This window comes from Pholis gunnellus (genome assembly GCF_910591455.1).
Source record: "Pholis gunnellus genome assembly, chromosome: 11".
NCBI lineage: Eukaryota > Metazoa > Chordata > Actinopteri > Perciformes > Pholidae > Pholis > Pholis gunnellus.
Window position 1 is genome coordinate 1667501 of NC_136538.1, and position 14846 is coordinate 1682346.

The following is a 14846-nucleotide window of genomic DNA, read 5'->3' on the forward strand; positions in this document are numbered from 1 at the left end:
GAGCCGCAGAAGCTATTTGATGTCACAGTTTATAAAGTTTTATATATAGTTATATTATATATACAAAAATGTAAGAAATTTTGTATTTAAGAAATTATAGAACAAGAATAAAGACACTTCTTGACATTTTATTGCTATTTTACATGTTATAACAATATCAAACTCTTATGAAGAGGAGAGTTTGCTGCAGCAGCAGAGGAATCACTCTTTTTCGCTCATCTCCAGCGTGATGCTTTCAGTAAAAGCTGTGTTTGTTCTGGAAGCGTCTTTCAACATTACATTTTGTGTTGTTTGCAAATGTCTCGCCACATATCAAGCATACAGGTAAGCCAGCATCGTTGGCAGTGAAAGCAAATTAATACGTCCAAGCAGAATTAAACTCTCCATTTTCCTTCGTGACTTTTCTTCTTTTGGATTTATCCATTGATGGTTTAGGGAGGGGGTCTGCAGAGCATGATCAGCCACCTACAGGGAAAGGTGCTAAATAGCGCCGTAAGATGAGCGCGGGCGCTTTTGAATATATTACTATTTTGCTCGACAGAGTTCGAATCCAGGTTGATGCGATCTTTCCATAAATATATTTTCTTCAATGTATTTCTTCATACGTGGCTGTGATGTAGTGCTACACTTATACAATCGTAATCCCCGCAATATATATATGAGATGTGGCTTTTAGATCTCCAGCAATATGTTTGTGAATGTGTGATGAATCTGGCAACAGAGGCAGAAAACAGCTGCTGCTGTTACCGAACACATCACACACACGGAAGGAAACCAGTAGGTTTGAAAACCAGTAGGACGTAACACCGGCACCCACTGCATGCCCAGTGTACGTGAATAGTCACGTGATATTCGTTTTCAGGCGTTTAAGTCTGGACGGAGATCATCTCGGAAACGATGCTTAAACGGCGTGTGGACGGAGGACTCAGGGAGCCGCAACAGAGGGGCCGAAGAGCTGCATGCGGCTCCGGAGCCACGGGTTACCGTCCCCTGGTTTAGGATAATGAAATTGAATAGCCTACTGGATATAAAATTCAGTTTATGAACTTACACTTATATTTTATTGAATATTTATTAAATAACTTTTTTGAATGGATGCTAATTTTAAATCTATTTTTAAAAAATCTCACGTACCCCCTGGAGTGCCTTCACGTACCCTCAGGGGTACAGTACCCCCATTTGAGAACCACGGTTTTAGCACAGCGTTATGGAGCATGCATTCCACTGCACTACTGTTTCAACACATGATACATTTTGAAATCTTGAACTGTCCTCACACTGATTGAACACTAAGAACATACAAACATGTAGCTTTTTTTGACCCACTTTAAAAAAAAATCAAAACAACAATTCAGCTGCTGATTTGGAATCCTAGATCATATCAAATCAATTAAAAAAATTTAGATATATTAGATGGCACTAGTGTCTACACTACTACTAGGTCATGGTATAAACTTGATTCCAACTCAGAGATACTGGAAAAGGAAGTTACTCCAGCAGAATGCCAAGCTTCTGGCATGCTGGGGGAAACAGAGTTTAAAGATTCACTATAAGATATTCATTAATATAGCAACAAACAACTATTTGCAATGTAAATTAACAGTGTAGTAATGTCTACCGGAGCAGAGAATTAAGTTTCTCTATGCTTTGTATAAATAGCAGGGCCGGTTGCTTTAAATGCATGTTAGTTAGGACTGGGTATCGTTTAAAAACGATGCCAATACCAGTACGGCGTCCATATACAGCGGTTAGCACTGATAACGCTGTCCAAGAGTAGAGAAGAGTAACGCCCATTCTACGGTTCCCCCCAGGTTAAAACTGTTAGATATGTCAGCACCCTATTCGGGCTGTTAGCAGGGTTAGCTGCTAGCCGCCGGCTCAGACATCTCAATGTTTAGAGCCATGTGCAGGCGGGCTGTTTGGGTTGTAGCTTCTGTGGTAGTGGGCCTATCACATCAACATTATCATTAATTAGGAGTCATGTTTCTGAGATCTGAGATCAAATATTCACTCTCTGTTTTTGGTCTCTACCAACTGCTAAATGCTAAATGAAGCGTTTTGTTCACCAGCTAGTCACTAGCTGTGTCTACTGTTTGGTACTGAGCAGGTAGCGTACAGGCGCTTTAATTAAAAATTGTCTTTGGCCGTGACGAGAAACAAAAGCAGCACAGACTACACCACAGCCTATATACAAAGTTATATAATTAAAAATCATCTTTTTTCTGCTTCAGGTGAATGGCATACTATAGGGTATTCAAGATGCAGTCACCCAGTCTTTCAATATGCTAAACAAACATTTATCAGCATGACAAGAGTTAAAATGATATGAAGAAATCTCACCATAGCGAGGACATTGAGAAACTCCCGGGTATCAAAGTGGAGGAGTGTACGAATACATGGGAAAACCTCCTCCTCCTCCAACGAGTCAGCTGAATGGAGACGGATAAGGAACTCAAACACCTGACACAAAAAACACACACACAGAAACACACTCACAGCATTAGCCCACTAGCATATAATAAACCCTGTCATTCTTCAGATGACACAAAAGTAGTGTTATTTCTGATCACCACCCTCCAAACACATGCCCCCAGCATCGCTTAACATGTGTGACAAATTGAGCTAGGTGTATGTGTAAAATTGAATTGTACTGTTATAACTTCGACAATAACTAGGAAACAGGATTTATTGTAATTCAGTCACATCCTGCCAATACTAGATTTGTTTGAAAATAAACTTTTGGCTCAAATACTGATCCAGTGTATCGAATCAGAGCAGTGAGTGACGGGGGGTTGGCAGAGGCGAAAATACTCATTGACATACAGCACTGTTTTAAACATATTTAATCATTCATTAGGGCTAAGAAAGAATTAACAATAAGCCTCAATCCTGTCACACTTCCACACTGAACTCTGTAGAACAATTAACCTTTGTATGTACATACCTGGTACTTGACTTGAACCACAAGATCTTCAGGGATATCTCCAAGTGGATATGCCCTTCCTGCAAGACAGCAGCTATACACAAACACAAATACACAAAATCATTTTAACGCAGGTGCACTTTTGAATGTATAGAGCACCCATATACATGTATAAAGTATGAAGATGGGAAAAACTCAACTAAAAGTTTGAAATACAAGTTTATTTGATTTTTCGACAATCACCATTTTGGGCCAATTTGGTGTATTTGCATCAAAATCGATGTTATTTTTCCCTTTCTTCCTCCCCCTTAACAAGTATCAAGTATGTTGTGATAAACTCTTATCATACAATAAGAATAAATGTTATAAATGTAAATGTATAACAATCTTGTCAGGTATATAACGCCTGATCCACTTCCAATCTTTTATGGTAAAATGTTACGCTTTGACTACCTGTAACCTGTCACACTTCTCTTCTCTATAAAAACCATAAACAGCAGACACAACTTTCAACTGCCTTCATTCGCAACATCAGGAAAGCTATAAGAGGAAAGCCATTTGTCCTGAGTTTTTGTGAAATGGTGCGGATGCACCAACTCTGCTGTTGGAAGTTGAGTAATTTGGCTACTCTGTGGCAGTGATCATGTAGTAGCAGCTCTAGGCAGAAATGAAACCGGGCACCTCTCATGGCCAGCCCACTGCTCCCTATATACTAGGGATGGGTCAAATGCAGAGAACACATTTCTCCACTGCGGGACTAATAAGGGATTGTTTCATCTTTAATGTACAGTATGCCACAGACTAATAAACTGAGGGATAGACTAATATCTGTCTGAACCCACCTTATGTACACCAGAAGTTTGTTTCCCATCACCACTTCCTCATCTGTCCCAGAAGAAAAAGAGTAGAGTTAAAGGATTTAATGTGCTTTTTTAAACTTAAAATACTATAGAGTTGCTTAAAATAGTTGGTGCTATGAACTATAAGCTTTGTGGTTTCCTGCCTTACCTTTTAGGCTCCTCCCCGCTCTAAGTTGTGGGCCAATCACTGCAAAGAGTTTCTGAAATAAAAACATGGAGTTAACAATTATTATAAATATTGTTCTGGAAATGTACGGTTCTTGTTAAACTGTTCCTGTTGACTAAAAACAGTGTGAATATTTACCAAAGTCTTCTGTTTCAATACCATTTCAAGCTCAGTGACTCCTAGCACTAATAATACATCAGGCCTGCAGATCAGTGTATATTACAATTTGATGAGTAACAGCCATTTAAGGTAGAGTTAAGTGCATTCGATGACCCCAACCACTGGACAACCTAAATGACGCAAATGGTACAGAGTCCAAAAGGGTCAAAGGTCAACCATGTTATTCATTGGATTTATTTGTTTTGAAGCTTTCTAGCGTAGAAAGCTGATTTGGGAACATTAAGACTGAAACTTACAGTGATGTCATAAAACCTTTATTGAGGCAATGAAAGCATAATTTAAGAAAAAATGTTTGTTAAGTCAAGACAAAAGTGGAAACAAGAATTAAACCCCATAGGCGTTCATCTCATTACATTTTTAAGTTTCTAGAAGCAACCGTTGCTTCTCAAATCTTTTTGTAGGAAATGAAGAAACCCAAACCTAAACTAAGAGCCCCAAACAGCTTGTCTCAGAGAGGGGAGGGTTACAGGATCAGTGGTTTGTACTTTGGAAACATATCTCCATTTTAGTCCAACTGAAATTAAACTCAGTTGATTCAGACACTCAATTTAGCAAAAGATGTGCATCAACTCTAACATAAAGAAAGCTCCTACCTCCATAGGTGTAATGTAGTCATTCATGCCGCTGTTGAAAACGTAGATCATTGCGTCATAGAGTTGGTTCTCCCAACACACTTGAACCACCTTCGAACAGACAGAAGACTTTTACTGAAAATGAAACCAGTGGAAATGTGGAGAGTAATTACTCTGAAATTTTAGCTCACTGATTTTGGCTGATAGCTGCTGATTGCCGTGGTTGGCATTATTTACACTCCATACAACACACCTGCTGTATGTCCAGGCTGGTCACATCAAGATGGACAATGCATCTCTCCAGGCTGTCCATCATACCATTGCCATGGTAATGGGCCAAGAGGTCCCTCATGATGGGCGTGGTGAGGTGACCAAGACGGTCTGCAACAATGTACGACTCCAGTGACTCCAGAAAGACGCCCTTAGCAACCATGTTCTCCACCAGCTGAGCATATAGTTGGTTAAACATCAGGTCGCTGCACACACAAACACACACACACACACACACACACACACACAGACACACAAACCCACACACATGCAGGGAAAAAAGCCTTTTACTTCTGGTCTGTTATTTTCTTCACACTGACCATTGAAAAGGAAATTATTAGGATAATTAATAATCCAGTTTCACTCAGATTTCCTTGAGGAACTGCTTAAATGGTCATCATAATGGTTACCAGATGATCTTGTACAAATATACAGATCACATCCTTGACAGTTGATGATCAGCTAAAAGAGTTAACAGTAGTTTATTTTTTTGTTTGATGTTAAAATCACATAGCTACTACTTTAGTGTTCTTATTCACACAACAATTGAACAGTACCAAAGCCCACTTGGAAGTGGACCAAGACTTGTTTAGGTTGATGTGAAACGGTCACAGCAAAATCTGGTGTGGTTCGTTTGTGGTTGAGCCACACCGTCTGTCATTATTCATAAAATGAGGTTGAGTGGAAGTCTTTAATGCTTATAATCAGTTGCTTTTTGGTGAGCGCTCTGTGACACCAAGAACGATACTTAAACACATCAAGTTCAGTATTCAAGTGCTGCATGACTTGATGTCAGGAAACATTATTTGATGGAACTCTGCGGGTCCATTTGGTGCTGACAATGCAGAATAACATCACACCTGTCCAATGAAGGAGTTACCCTACAGCCCTGTTTACCCCTCCTGGTTTGTTTGTAATAAGTGCGTACATGTAATTAATTAGTACTTAAAATGTAAAACAAATAAACCAAACTACAGCTTCAACGAGAGCGTAAAGTCGTTGTAATAATTTTGCATCCATCCAAATTCATGTTTCCACCAACCTTTGTCAAACCCACAGAAATTGTCTGAAATGTGAGCAAGATCCTTTCTAAAGTTTCAGGCTGAACATCTAGGATTTAATGTATAGAAGAATGTATATATGATACTGCCAGCCATTGTGGAACAATTTTAATAGTTTTAATAATAATATATTAACCATAAACTATTCATACTAGGCATCCACACATGTAGCAAATCAGCAGTATTCATGTTTATATTATATTATATCTGCTATAAACTACAATCAGCTTCTTCATGCCAGTCCATGACTCTTACCCTTATGGTCTGTCTTCACTAGTTGTGAATGTTTGCATTTATGTGCCTATGAATGCATATATACTTACGCCCTCTTTAGCAGCAGGCAGTAATCCACCAGGACTGGAACCACATCCTGAACACACAGAGAGAGTAAGAGAGAACATTTGAAACATTCAATGAATTAAGGAACATTTAATATGACAAGTTCTACAAGTTCGACACTATATTGCTGACCAATATGTATCAACATGCCTCAACCTGAGAGACAGTGAAACAGTGAAGGATATTAGGGAGGCCTGAAGGGACGGGCTGTCAGTGTTGTCGACTTGGTGACTTTCCCTTAAGTGCTGCTAGATACTTTCACTGAAAAACAGTCTGCATCACTGGGCTGAGTATTTTTTTTTTATCTAGCCTCTTGCTGGTTTCTCCAGTCGCTGATCCATCTATTAACCATGTACTTTTGTATTTTGATGCTTTGGCAACATTGTGAGAGACTTCAAATGTTGTTCATTCATGTCAACAAAGAAGAGAAGACACACACTGCCGACAACATATACTGAAGAGCAGTGCTTCCCAACCCTTTGTCTGATGTTCCCCCACAACCCTGTCAGAGAAACTCAAGCACCCCTTCATCAGTCACTCAAGTACTCCAGTTCAAATTTGAGGTAGTTATACTTTATCTGAGTATTTCCATTGTTATATATTTTACTCCATTACATTTATGTAATCTAACTAATTAGTATTATAAAAATAAAATGTATTGTTATATATTAAACCACTGGTTTCCAAGCAGTTTAGTATGATCCCTTAGAATGCAGATTAAGGAACGATCTGCAATCGTTGTACTGTATTTGAATGGAAAGCGTACCTGTGTAAATACATGGGGCACAACAGCATTTGTATCAAATGTTCCTGATGTTGGGATGAAATCGTGCAATATATCAAATACAGACTGGACCTTAAAGCATGATATATAAATCGTTTATTACAACATGTCAAAATTACACATTTGTTATCAAAAAGTTGCCACCAAACTCTCGCAACCTGCATTAAATGTAATATAATGTCTAACGAAAGGCTATTACATTATCTGCAGTTATTACATAATGAGTTTCTATAGGGGTGGACAAAAATTGTAGGAAGTATTTCAGCCACTGATCGCTACAAAAAATCTATGGCACATGATTTCAGTTTGTATAGAGATGACACAAATGAGATACAAAGTGTTAATTAGTGAAAGAAAAAATATTTCCCACAATGTTGATATATTCAATAAGAAAGCTGGATTGTTTGAAGCATTGTCAGCCATGATGTTTAAATGTAAGCTATATGCCGACACTGTATATTGGTCCAGCTGTTCGTATTCTGTGACTGTGCTGACTCTGTGGCAGACTGGACAATGTAAGGTGTGTTCTTTAAGGCACGTTAGCTTACATGGAAATGCTGCTCCATCACTTGGATCTTGCCTTGATCTGGACACTTCTTCAAAGCATGCTCTGCAAACTGGAAAAGGATCTCTACCATCTGCACACACAGGAAGTGTTACACGTTCAATGCTGGAGTTCAATGTCAACCACAGCTTCAATACAGCAGGCAGCGGTTTTCTATTCTTACCTTGTCACCTACAACTCCCTTCCTTTTCAATGGATCTCCAAACAGGCCTGGAATAAACACACGTCTCACATTATTTCTCATATCAGAACAACTGATTTTTACTTTTATCATTCTATATTCATAAATCATACATGTTGCATGCTGAAGTGCACTAATTGATATTCATGAAAAACATGTACTGACATTGTGTTGAATGTATTCAGTCCCAGTGACTTCTAGATTAGAGACTCAAAAAAAGAATGAAGTAACCAATCAAACCGCCGATAACTGGACCCTATAAAATATCGACAAAATCTCGTTACGTCACCCTGAGATTTCTGAGGAGCCGTTTAGCTACTCCTAACAGGCAGCTACTTCAGAACACCTCCGGACAAAAAGAACTTACAAAAACTCTTGCATTCCTACTGCAATATCCATCCAAATAGACCGTCACTATACTTTTTAATGCAGCTTTGCACAACAGCTCTTATTCATTTATGGAATTGTGTTCAAATGTAAGTTCATTTATTTTATAAGTGTATGTTTTTGTGTTGTTTGTGAGCACCTAACCCTAAGACAATTTTCTATTATTATATGATATTATGTTTGAATTTTGAATCATGATTAAAGCAAAGATAGGAAGTGGACCTTGAATAAAGATTTCTTTAGTCAAACTACTGTATTTATGCTCAATTGCAAAATATTTTGAGCATCTGCACCACTAAAGCAGAATATTAACTGAAACAATAACATGGATGCTGAAACACAGTGTCCGAATCTTGTTTTCAGTATTTGGTTACATGGTGCATAATTCAGAACAAGTCCTCTTACCACATTCCTTGATCAAAGGACCACAAACTCATCAGTAAATAGAAGAGGAACCAGCAGTGATGAACAAACTGATATACATGCTGCTGGATGTGTGACATGCGTTATACCCACCAACCACAGCTTTAGCAGTTCCCTCATGGAAGGACCAGGCCAGAGAGAGAGCCTCAACGAAATGCTCCTGCTTCAGCAGGCAGTCTATACGCTGGACACACGGACAGAGACAAAGACAGACATGGATCAAGTGCAAAGCAAGCAGTTGTTGGTCTACTGATGTAAACCAAATGTTATCCAGTTAATAATCATGTGCCGGTTTCTGCCAATGTTACTGCAGTGGTGCGTTATTTGCAACATGAAATCGCTGCAGGTGACGGGGTGTATAGGAAATATGACTATTTGTCACCCACATTTGTAATATGTAACTGAAAGTTACATTATTTAAAGACAGTTACAGACTCATACATACCTCTCTCCAATTTCTTAGAGCCATAATGTGAGCCGACTGCAAGACAAGAGAATATCGCACTTAATGGACGATTATGAAAACCCAACTGCAGACACTTTTTATTTTAACGCACAATCTTATCATGTGTGACAAAAACATGACATATTTCTAAGTAGACTTTATCAAATGCTATATAAATACTTTTTGCATCTAGTGTAATAAGTGAGAGCATTATTGTTTTTTAAATTATTAATTAAGTGGAAATGTTTTAATTTCAATTCTAAAAACGTGTCATAAATTGTAACTAGTATCAAATGACTACATTTTTCTATTACTACTACTAGGAGTGTCTTTGTAAAATTCGGATATATTCTCATTCTGAGATATAGTTCAATTCACAGGTGATTTAACCAAAACCTTTGATGATATAACCATTATATCCCTTTGATAAACATTATGCAGTATTGTGGTTTATCTTGTGTCTTCACAGTAGTCATCAGTGTTGGACTGTTATCATATAATGATTGACTACATGAGAAGGGTGAACCCCACGGATCTATTTTAGGGCCTTTACTTTCCTCTATCTGTATTAATGAACACGTCTGAAACACATCGTCATTCTTAAAATGTAGTTTCTAATGATATTTTTTGATTTGTCTTAAGGCGTCATCGCATTCATCATTGTTTCATGTATGATCCACTTAACTTGTTACCACTTTCACTCCTTTTTTCACTGGTTGTTCTTTGTTTTCAAATGCATTTACTTAACTTATCCTTTATACTTAAAACAGCTTTTAGTTCCATTTAGATCAACACACTCACTTAGACATACTCAACACCCCTTTTTCCATTGTGCCAAGAATCTTTAAAGACATTGGGAGACGGGCTTTTAAGTTCAATGCACCATCAGACTCCCTAACTCCATCGATTACTTGCTTGTTCACCACAAATGTTCTTGTGTTTTTTATTATTTTTTGTAACAGTAACATATTTCATGGATGAATGCTGGATACAAATGTATACTGTGAATGATATTGTATGGCCCAGATAGGCCCTTATTTACTACTGCCCTGTTTCATCATTTTGATTTAGTGGGTGAAATTCTCTGTCAGTGATGGTACTGCATATATTAGAGTCAAGTCAAGTTACAATTACTTAGATTAAACCAGATATTGACAGTCTGTGACAAATGCAAGCAAGAACCAGCCACAATACTCCATATATTTGTCTTTGCTCTGTTTTCTTATCTAGGATCTATCTCTCCACCACCTACTGCAGGGGCAGCGGAGCACTTTCTCCAACAGACTGATCCAGCTCCGCTGTCACAAGGACAGATACAGGAGAACATTCCTGCCCTCTGCAATAAGACTCTACAACAAATCACCTTTGGCCAGATCATCCTGCACATAACTACACCCCGCTACACTGTTGTTGTTTGCTGTTGGTTGATGTTTAGCACTACTGATTTTTACCTAGTTAGTTAATTTAACACTATTCTATTTCATTGTATATACTGTGCATTCTTGTTATTTTATCTTTTTATATACAGGACTGTCTCAGAAAATTAGAATATTGTGATAAAGTTCTTTATTTTGTGTAATGCAATTAAAAAAACAAAAATGTCATGCATTCTGGATTCATTACAAATCAACTGAAATATTGCAAGCCTTTTATTCTTTTAATATTGCTGATTATGGCTTACAGCTTAAGAAAACTCAAATATCCTATCTCTAAATATTAGAATATCATGAAAAAGTATACTAGTAGGGTATTCAACTAATCACTTGAATCGTCTAATTAACTCGAAACACCTGCAAGGGTTTCCTGAGCCTTGAAAAACACTCAGCTTGGTTCAGTAAACTAAATCACACGTATGGGGATTATCACAATATTCTAATTTTCTGAGACAGTCTTGTAATATGTCCTACTCTGTTATTTTAGTGTATATATTGTGCATTTTTTAATATCCTTGCTGCTGTAACACACAAATTTCCCCCTGGGGATGAATAAAGTATCCATCCATCCATCCATCCATCTTTCATTTTCTCACTATAGCATTGGGCTCAGTGATTAACCCTTGTCCATTTGTTGCTCCCTTTTAACAAACACAAAACTCATGTCCTTCTCCGCTTAGCCAGATGTTTGATGTGTGATTTAATGAACAACTTTCATCAAAGAAAAGATTAATATTTGAGGGATAACTAGGCAGACACATGTTTAGGAACCGTGTACTGTATGTCTCACCTTCCTTCTCTGAGACATCAGTCTGTTATTGTTGTTATTGTTATCATAATTACTTGTATTTTGTATTCTTTATCATACTACCAGAGTTGTTTTTTGTTGTTATTTGGTCTGTGTCGTGATTTTTGTGCATGTTTTGCTGTTGATTTGCTTTGAGTCTTTGAGCTAAGCCAGGATCTTTGTCAGACTCTGGCTAAGACGTTAGAATGGTGTCTTTTTACTATTTACAACAAGCCATAGCTGTTACACACATACAACACAGTACCTTGGTACCCAAATAGACAATCTGTCCTGCGTAGCTCGAGACTGACTGGTAGCAGGCCTTTTCTCCAACTAAAGCCTAAAAAACAGACACACTGTTAGACAAACACAGAAAGACAGTCCAGAAGACTAGAAGATCAAAATGTCAGTATCCTTTAAAGAGAGAAATGGATGGATCCCGACTTTGTTGCAAATTTGACAGTCGACTGAGAGGAGAATTCTGCACAAGTCTGTTTTCAGCTTTTGGAGGGTACTACTGCATATGTGAAAAAAGGTTCTACAGAGCCATTACATTGGAACCATTACACAACAGAAATGTTGTCTGCAGGTCCTCTCATAAGAGGTTTTGGGTGGAAGCTTTCACAGATGGTTCTAGGTTTAATTCTTCATGTTGGGTTCATGTTAGAACCCTCTGAATGGGTTCCAGGTGGAACAAGCCAAAGAACCCAGTATGGTTCTAGTTAGCACCTTTGTTTCTAAGAGTGTATAAAAACGGCAACGTAGTCAGAGCTTTTATTCCGATACTATGCTTGTGTGCTCGTACTCGTAAAACTACTCAGACACAACTGCAACCAGTACCACTACGGCAATGTGATGCCAGCTGCAGTGTATGTGCAAGCACCACATTGGGCAGTAAGTCCCCAGTAACTCTCCACCACATCAATCAGTTTAGCTGTGAGGTTGTCTGCCTGTCACTCTGTCATGGTTTCCACCAGTGTATTGCAAGCCTGGCGCTACGTTAGCAAGTGCCTGGTCGAGAGAGAGAGAGAGAGAGGGTGTGTGTGATAATGAGTATGAAGTCAGCAGTAAAGTTACAACTGGGAGTGTAGCAGTGTGTATTTGTCTAATGTTACAATGTCAACTACAGCTTCATGTTGTACATTATATTTGTTACAGTCAGAAAGTGAGGAATGTCTAATTAAAATAAAACATGTTCTGTTTATTGTTATAACTGTAATGGTACTATTAAGTACTTATATTACTACTCTGTAGTGGCAAGTACCCAAATGTTAGTACTTGTACTTGATTGTGAAAAAAGTGCTATCGTACATAGCTATTTTGAACTTTATTTATGATCAATTACTTCTTACCTTTCAAATCCAATTCATTAACACTATCATTATAAAATGAAGACTGTTATAGAACCTTCATTGTAAATTGACCTCTGACCCTATAAATGTGAAGTTGGACCTCTGATCCTGTTGCCCACCAGCTAATCCCTCACCAAAGCCTGGGAGACATTCCCTCCAGTCGCCAGCGATTTGAAATGTCGGCTGTTATAGACCAGTTGCACCTGCTCCAAGTCCAGAGTCTCCAAAACCTCCTGACTGGGCCGGTCCACGACCTGCAGCTTTTCATGGCTGTCTACTAGGACCAGTGTTCGACTGTTGATCCACTGCAGAGACATGGAGACAGGAGGAGAACAAGTCATTGACTTACAGTAAATAAACACATTTGCCTTTATTGATGTGCCTTAATGCCTTAACCAGGCATCAAGGTGAAAAAAGAAAATCGGAAAACTCTTCTCGATGTTGGACTTGAAGTTAGGTACTTACACTTAGGCTAATGATGTCACAGCTTAGGTGGAGTTGTTTCTGTTTGATGACATGGATGGTCCCCGTCTCCTCCTTCTTCACCTGAACAAACAACCATAGCACCATTAAAACACTAAAAACCTGTCACTAAAAACAGACTGACTATTACTCTTAGAAAACACTGTTGAAGCAGTTTAGGGTGTAGACATCTGGGAAATATTACATTACATCTTCTACTCAAATCTTATAAACGGACCTATCAGTTTCTTATTTGGGCTTTCAAGTCAGTTAGTATAAATTAATGTTTAGTTAATCTCAGCTCATCTCTCTCCCTGACAAGCTAACATGCTTTTGTCCATGAAAACATGCAGATGCTGCATATTTGTATTGTATCACTAATATAATGCAACTGTCATCTTATTCTAATAGACAAACTGTCTATGGTTTTAGGATCTTAAATATGAAAGCAGGTGTGTTGAGTAGTAGAAATCAAAGATAGCCCCTAATTTACAGAAAAAAAATGTAAGAAAAGGCTAAACTTCTTTTGTGTATATTGTGTATTTTGCTACTTTGAAGTTAACAGGAAGTTGAGCAGATACCAGGAGGAAGTGGACTGTATCTCCTTTACAAAAAGCCAGGATCGGGTTGACCATCTTCTGAACAGGAACAAACTGCCAGGCCAGCTGAGGAACACTGGCCGGATCGGACTGGTGAGAGACAACGCATCACATCACATCAGTAATTATTTCTTAATTAGTGTCATAAATGAATGTTCCAAATACTCATTGTAAATAAGGCCACTGTGCGAGACACAGATTTTTACCCATCATTCATTTTATCATTTACACCTGTGCTTTTCCTACTGTGACATGATGTCTTTAGTGAAAAAGGTCTATTAAAAGTTTCATGGTGGAGGAGAAAACTGCAGAAGAAGAGACCATTGTAGTGGTGAAACTCGGAGCCCTGGAGCGCCTTGGTGGCTGAGAATTTACATGAAATGGCACTAAACCGCAAGGTTGGCGATCGTGGCACATGGGGTAGAGAGGGTCGTCCACTAACCGCAAGGTGGGCGGTTCGATCCTTGGCTACCACGTGTCCTGTGGCAAAGTGTCCCTGAGCAAGACACTGAACCCCTAGCTGCTCCCCGGGCGCTTCTCAGCAGCCCACTGCCCCCTGTATACTAGGGATGGGTGCAGAGAATACATTTCCCCACTGCAGGACTAATTATTATTAATTACAGCCAGCAACCCTTGTTGCATGCCGTACACCCCTCTCTCCTCCTCGTTTCCTGTCTACTTCTTATCTGCCAAACGGTCAAATAAGGAAAATATTCTTTAAAAAAATAGTTTGAGACACAAATCATGGTTAATTACTGTTACAACACTGAAAATATTTATAATAGAACTAGCAGGTTTCACAGAAGCTCACAGAAAATAATTGAAATAAGAGAGATGCTTGAATGTGTGAAAACGTCGTAATTGTTCTGTGTTCCAGTGATACACAGTAAGAAAATACCAAAACAACTTAAATATCCATTCCTGCACAAAATATATAAACTCAAGCACTTTCAACTACCAATGTCTATTTATGTCTGTTTTCAAAAACATGGTCTTGTTTTTTTCCTCAAATTCACAAACTTACAAATCTTAAGGAATTCAATGACTCGTGGGAATA

At 38.4% G+C, this 14846-nt stretch overlaps 1 protein-coding gene across 3 annotated transcripts in view; it reads right to left on the reverse strand.

Annotated features, from left to right (window-relative positions):
* The window catches only part of vps8 (VPS8 subunit of CORVET complex), a 56713-nt gene that overhangs the window by 19810 nt on the left and 22057 nt on the right, over positions 1-14846 (reverse strand). For 2 of the 3 annotated variants that reach the window (XM_079169096.1, XM_079169095.1), the window contains exons 12-26: positions 13772-13879; positions 13194-13274; positions 12863-13033; positions 11642-11716; positions 9157-9192; positions 8805-8895; positions 7884-7930; positions 7704-7793; positions 6356-6402; positions 4955-5177; positions 4723-4812; positions 3932-3983; positions 3766-3808; positions 2945-3017; positions 2341-2460 (exon numbers count right to left, since the gene is read on the reverse strand). In XM_079169096.1, the coding sequence (XP_079025222.1) occupies positions 2341-2460; positions 2945-3017; positions 3766-3808; positions 3932-3983; positions 4723-4812; positions 4955-5177; positions 6356-6402; positions 7704-7793; positions 7884-7930; positions 8805-8895; positions 9157-9192; positions 11642-11716; positions 12863-13033; positions 13194-13274; positions 13772-13879 (1347 nt within the window). The remainder of the gene's footprint in view (positions 1-2340; positions 2461-2944; positions 3018-3765; positions 3809-3931; positions 3984-4722; positions 4813-4954; positions 5178-6355; positions 6403-7703; positions 7794-7883; positions 7931-8804; positions 8896-9156; positions 9193-11641; positions 11717-12862; positions 13034-13193; positions 13275-13771; positions 13880-14846) is intronic. The other variant, XM_079169097.1, reaches the window with a different exon arrangement.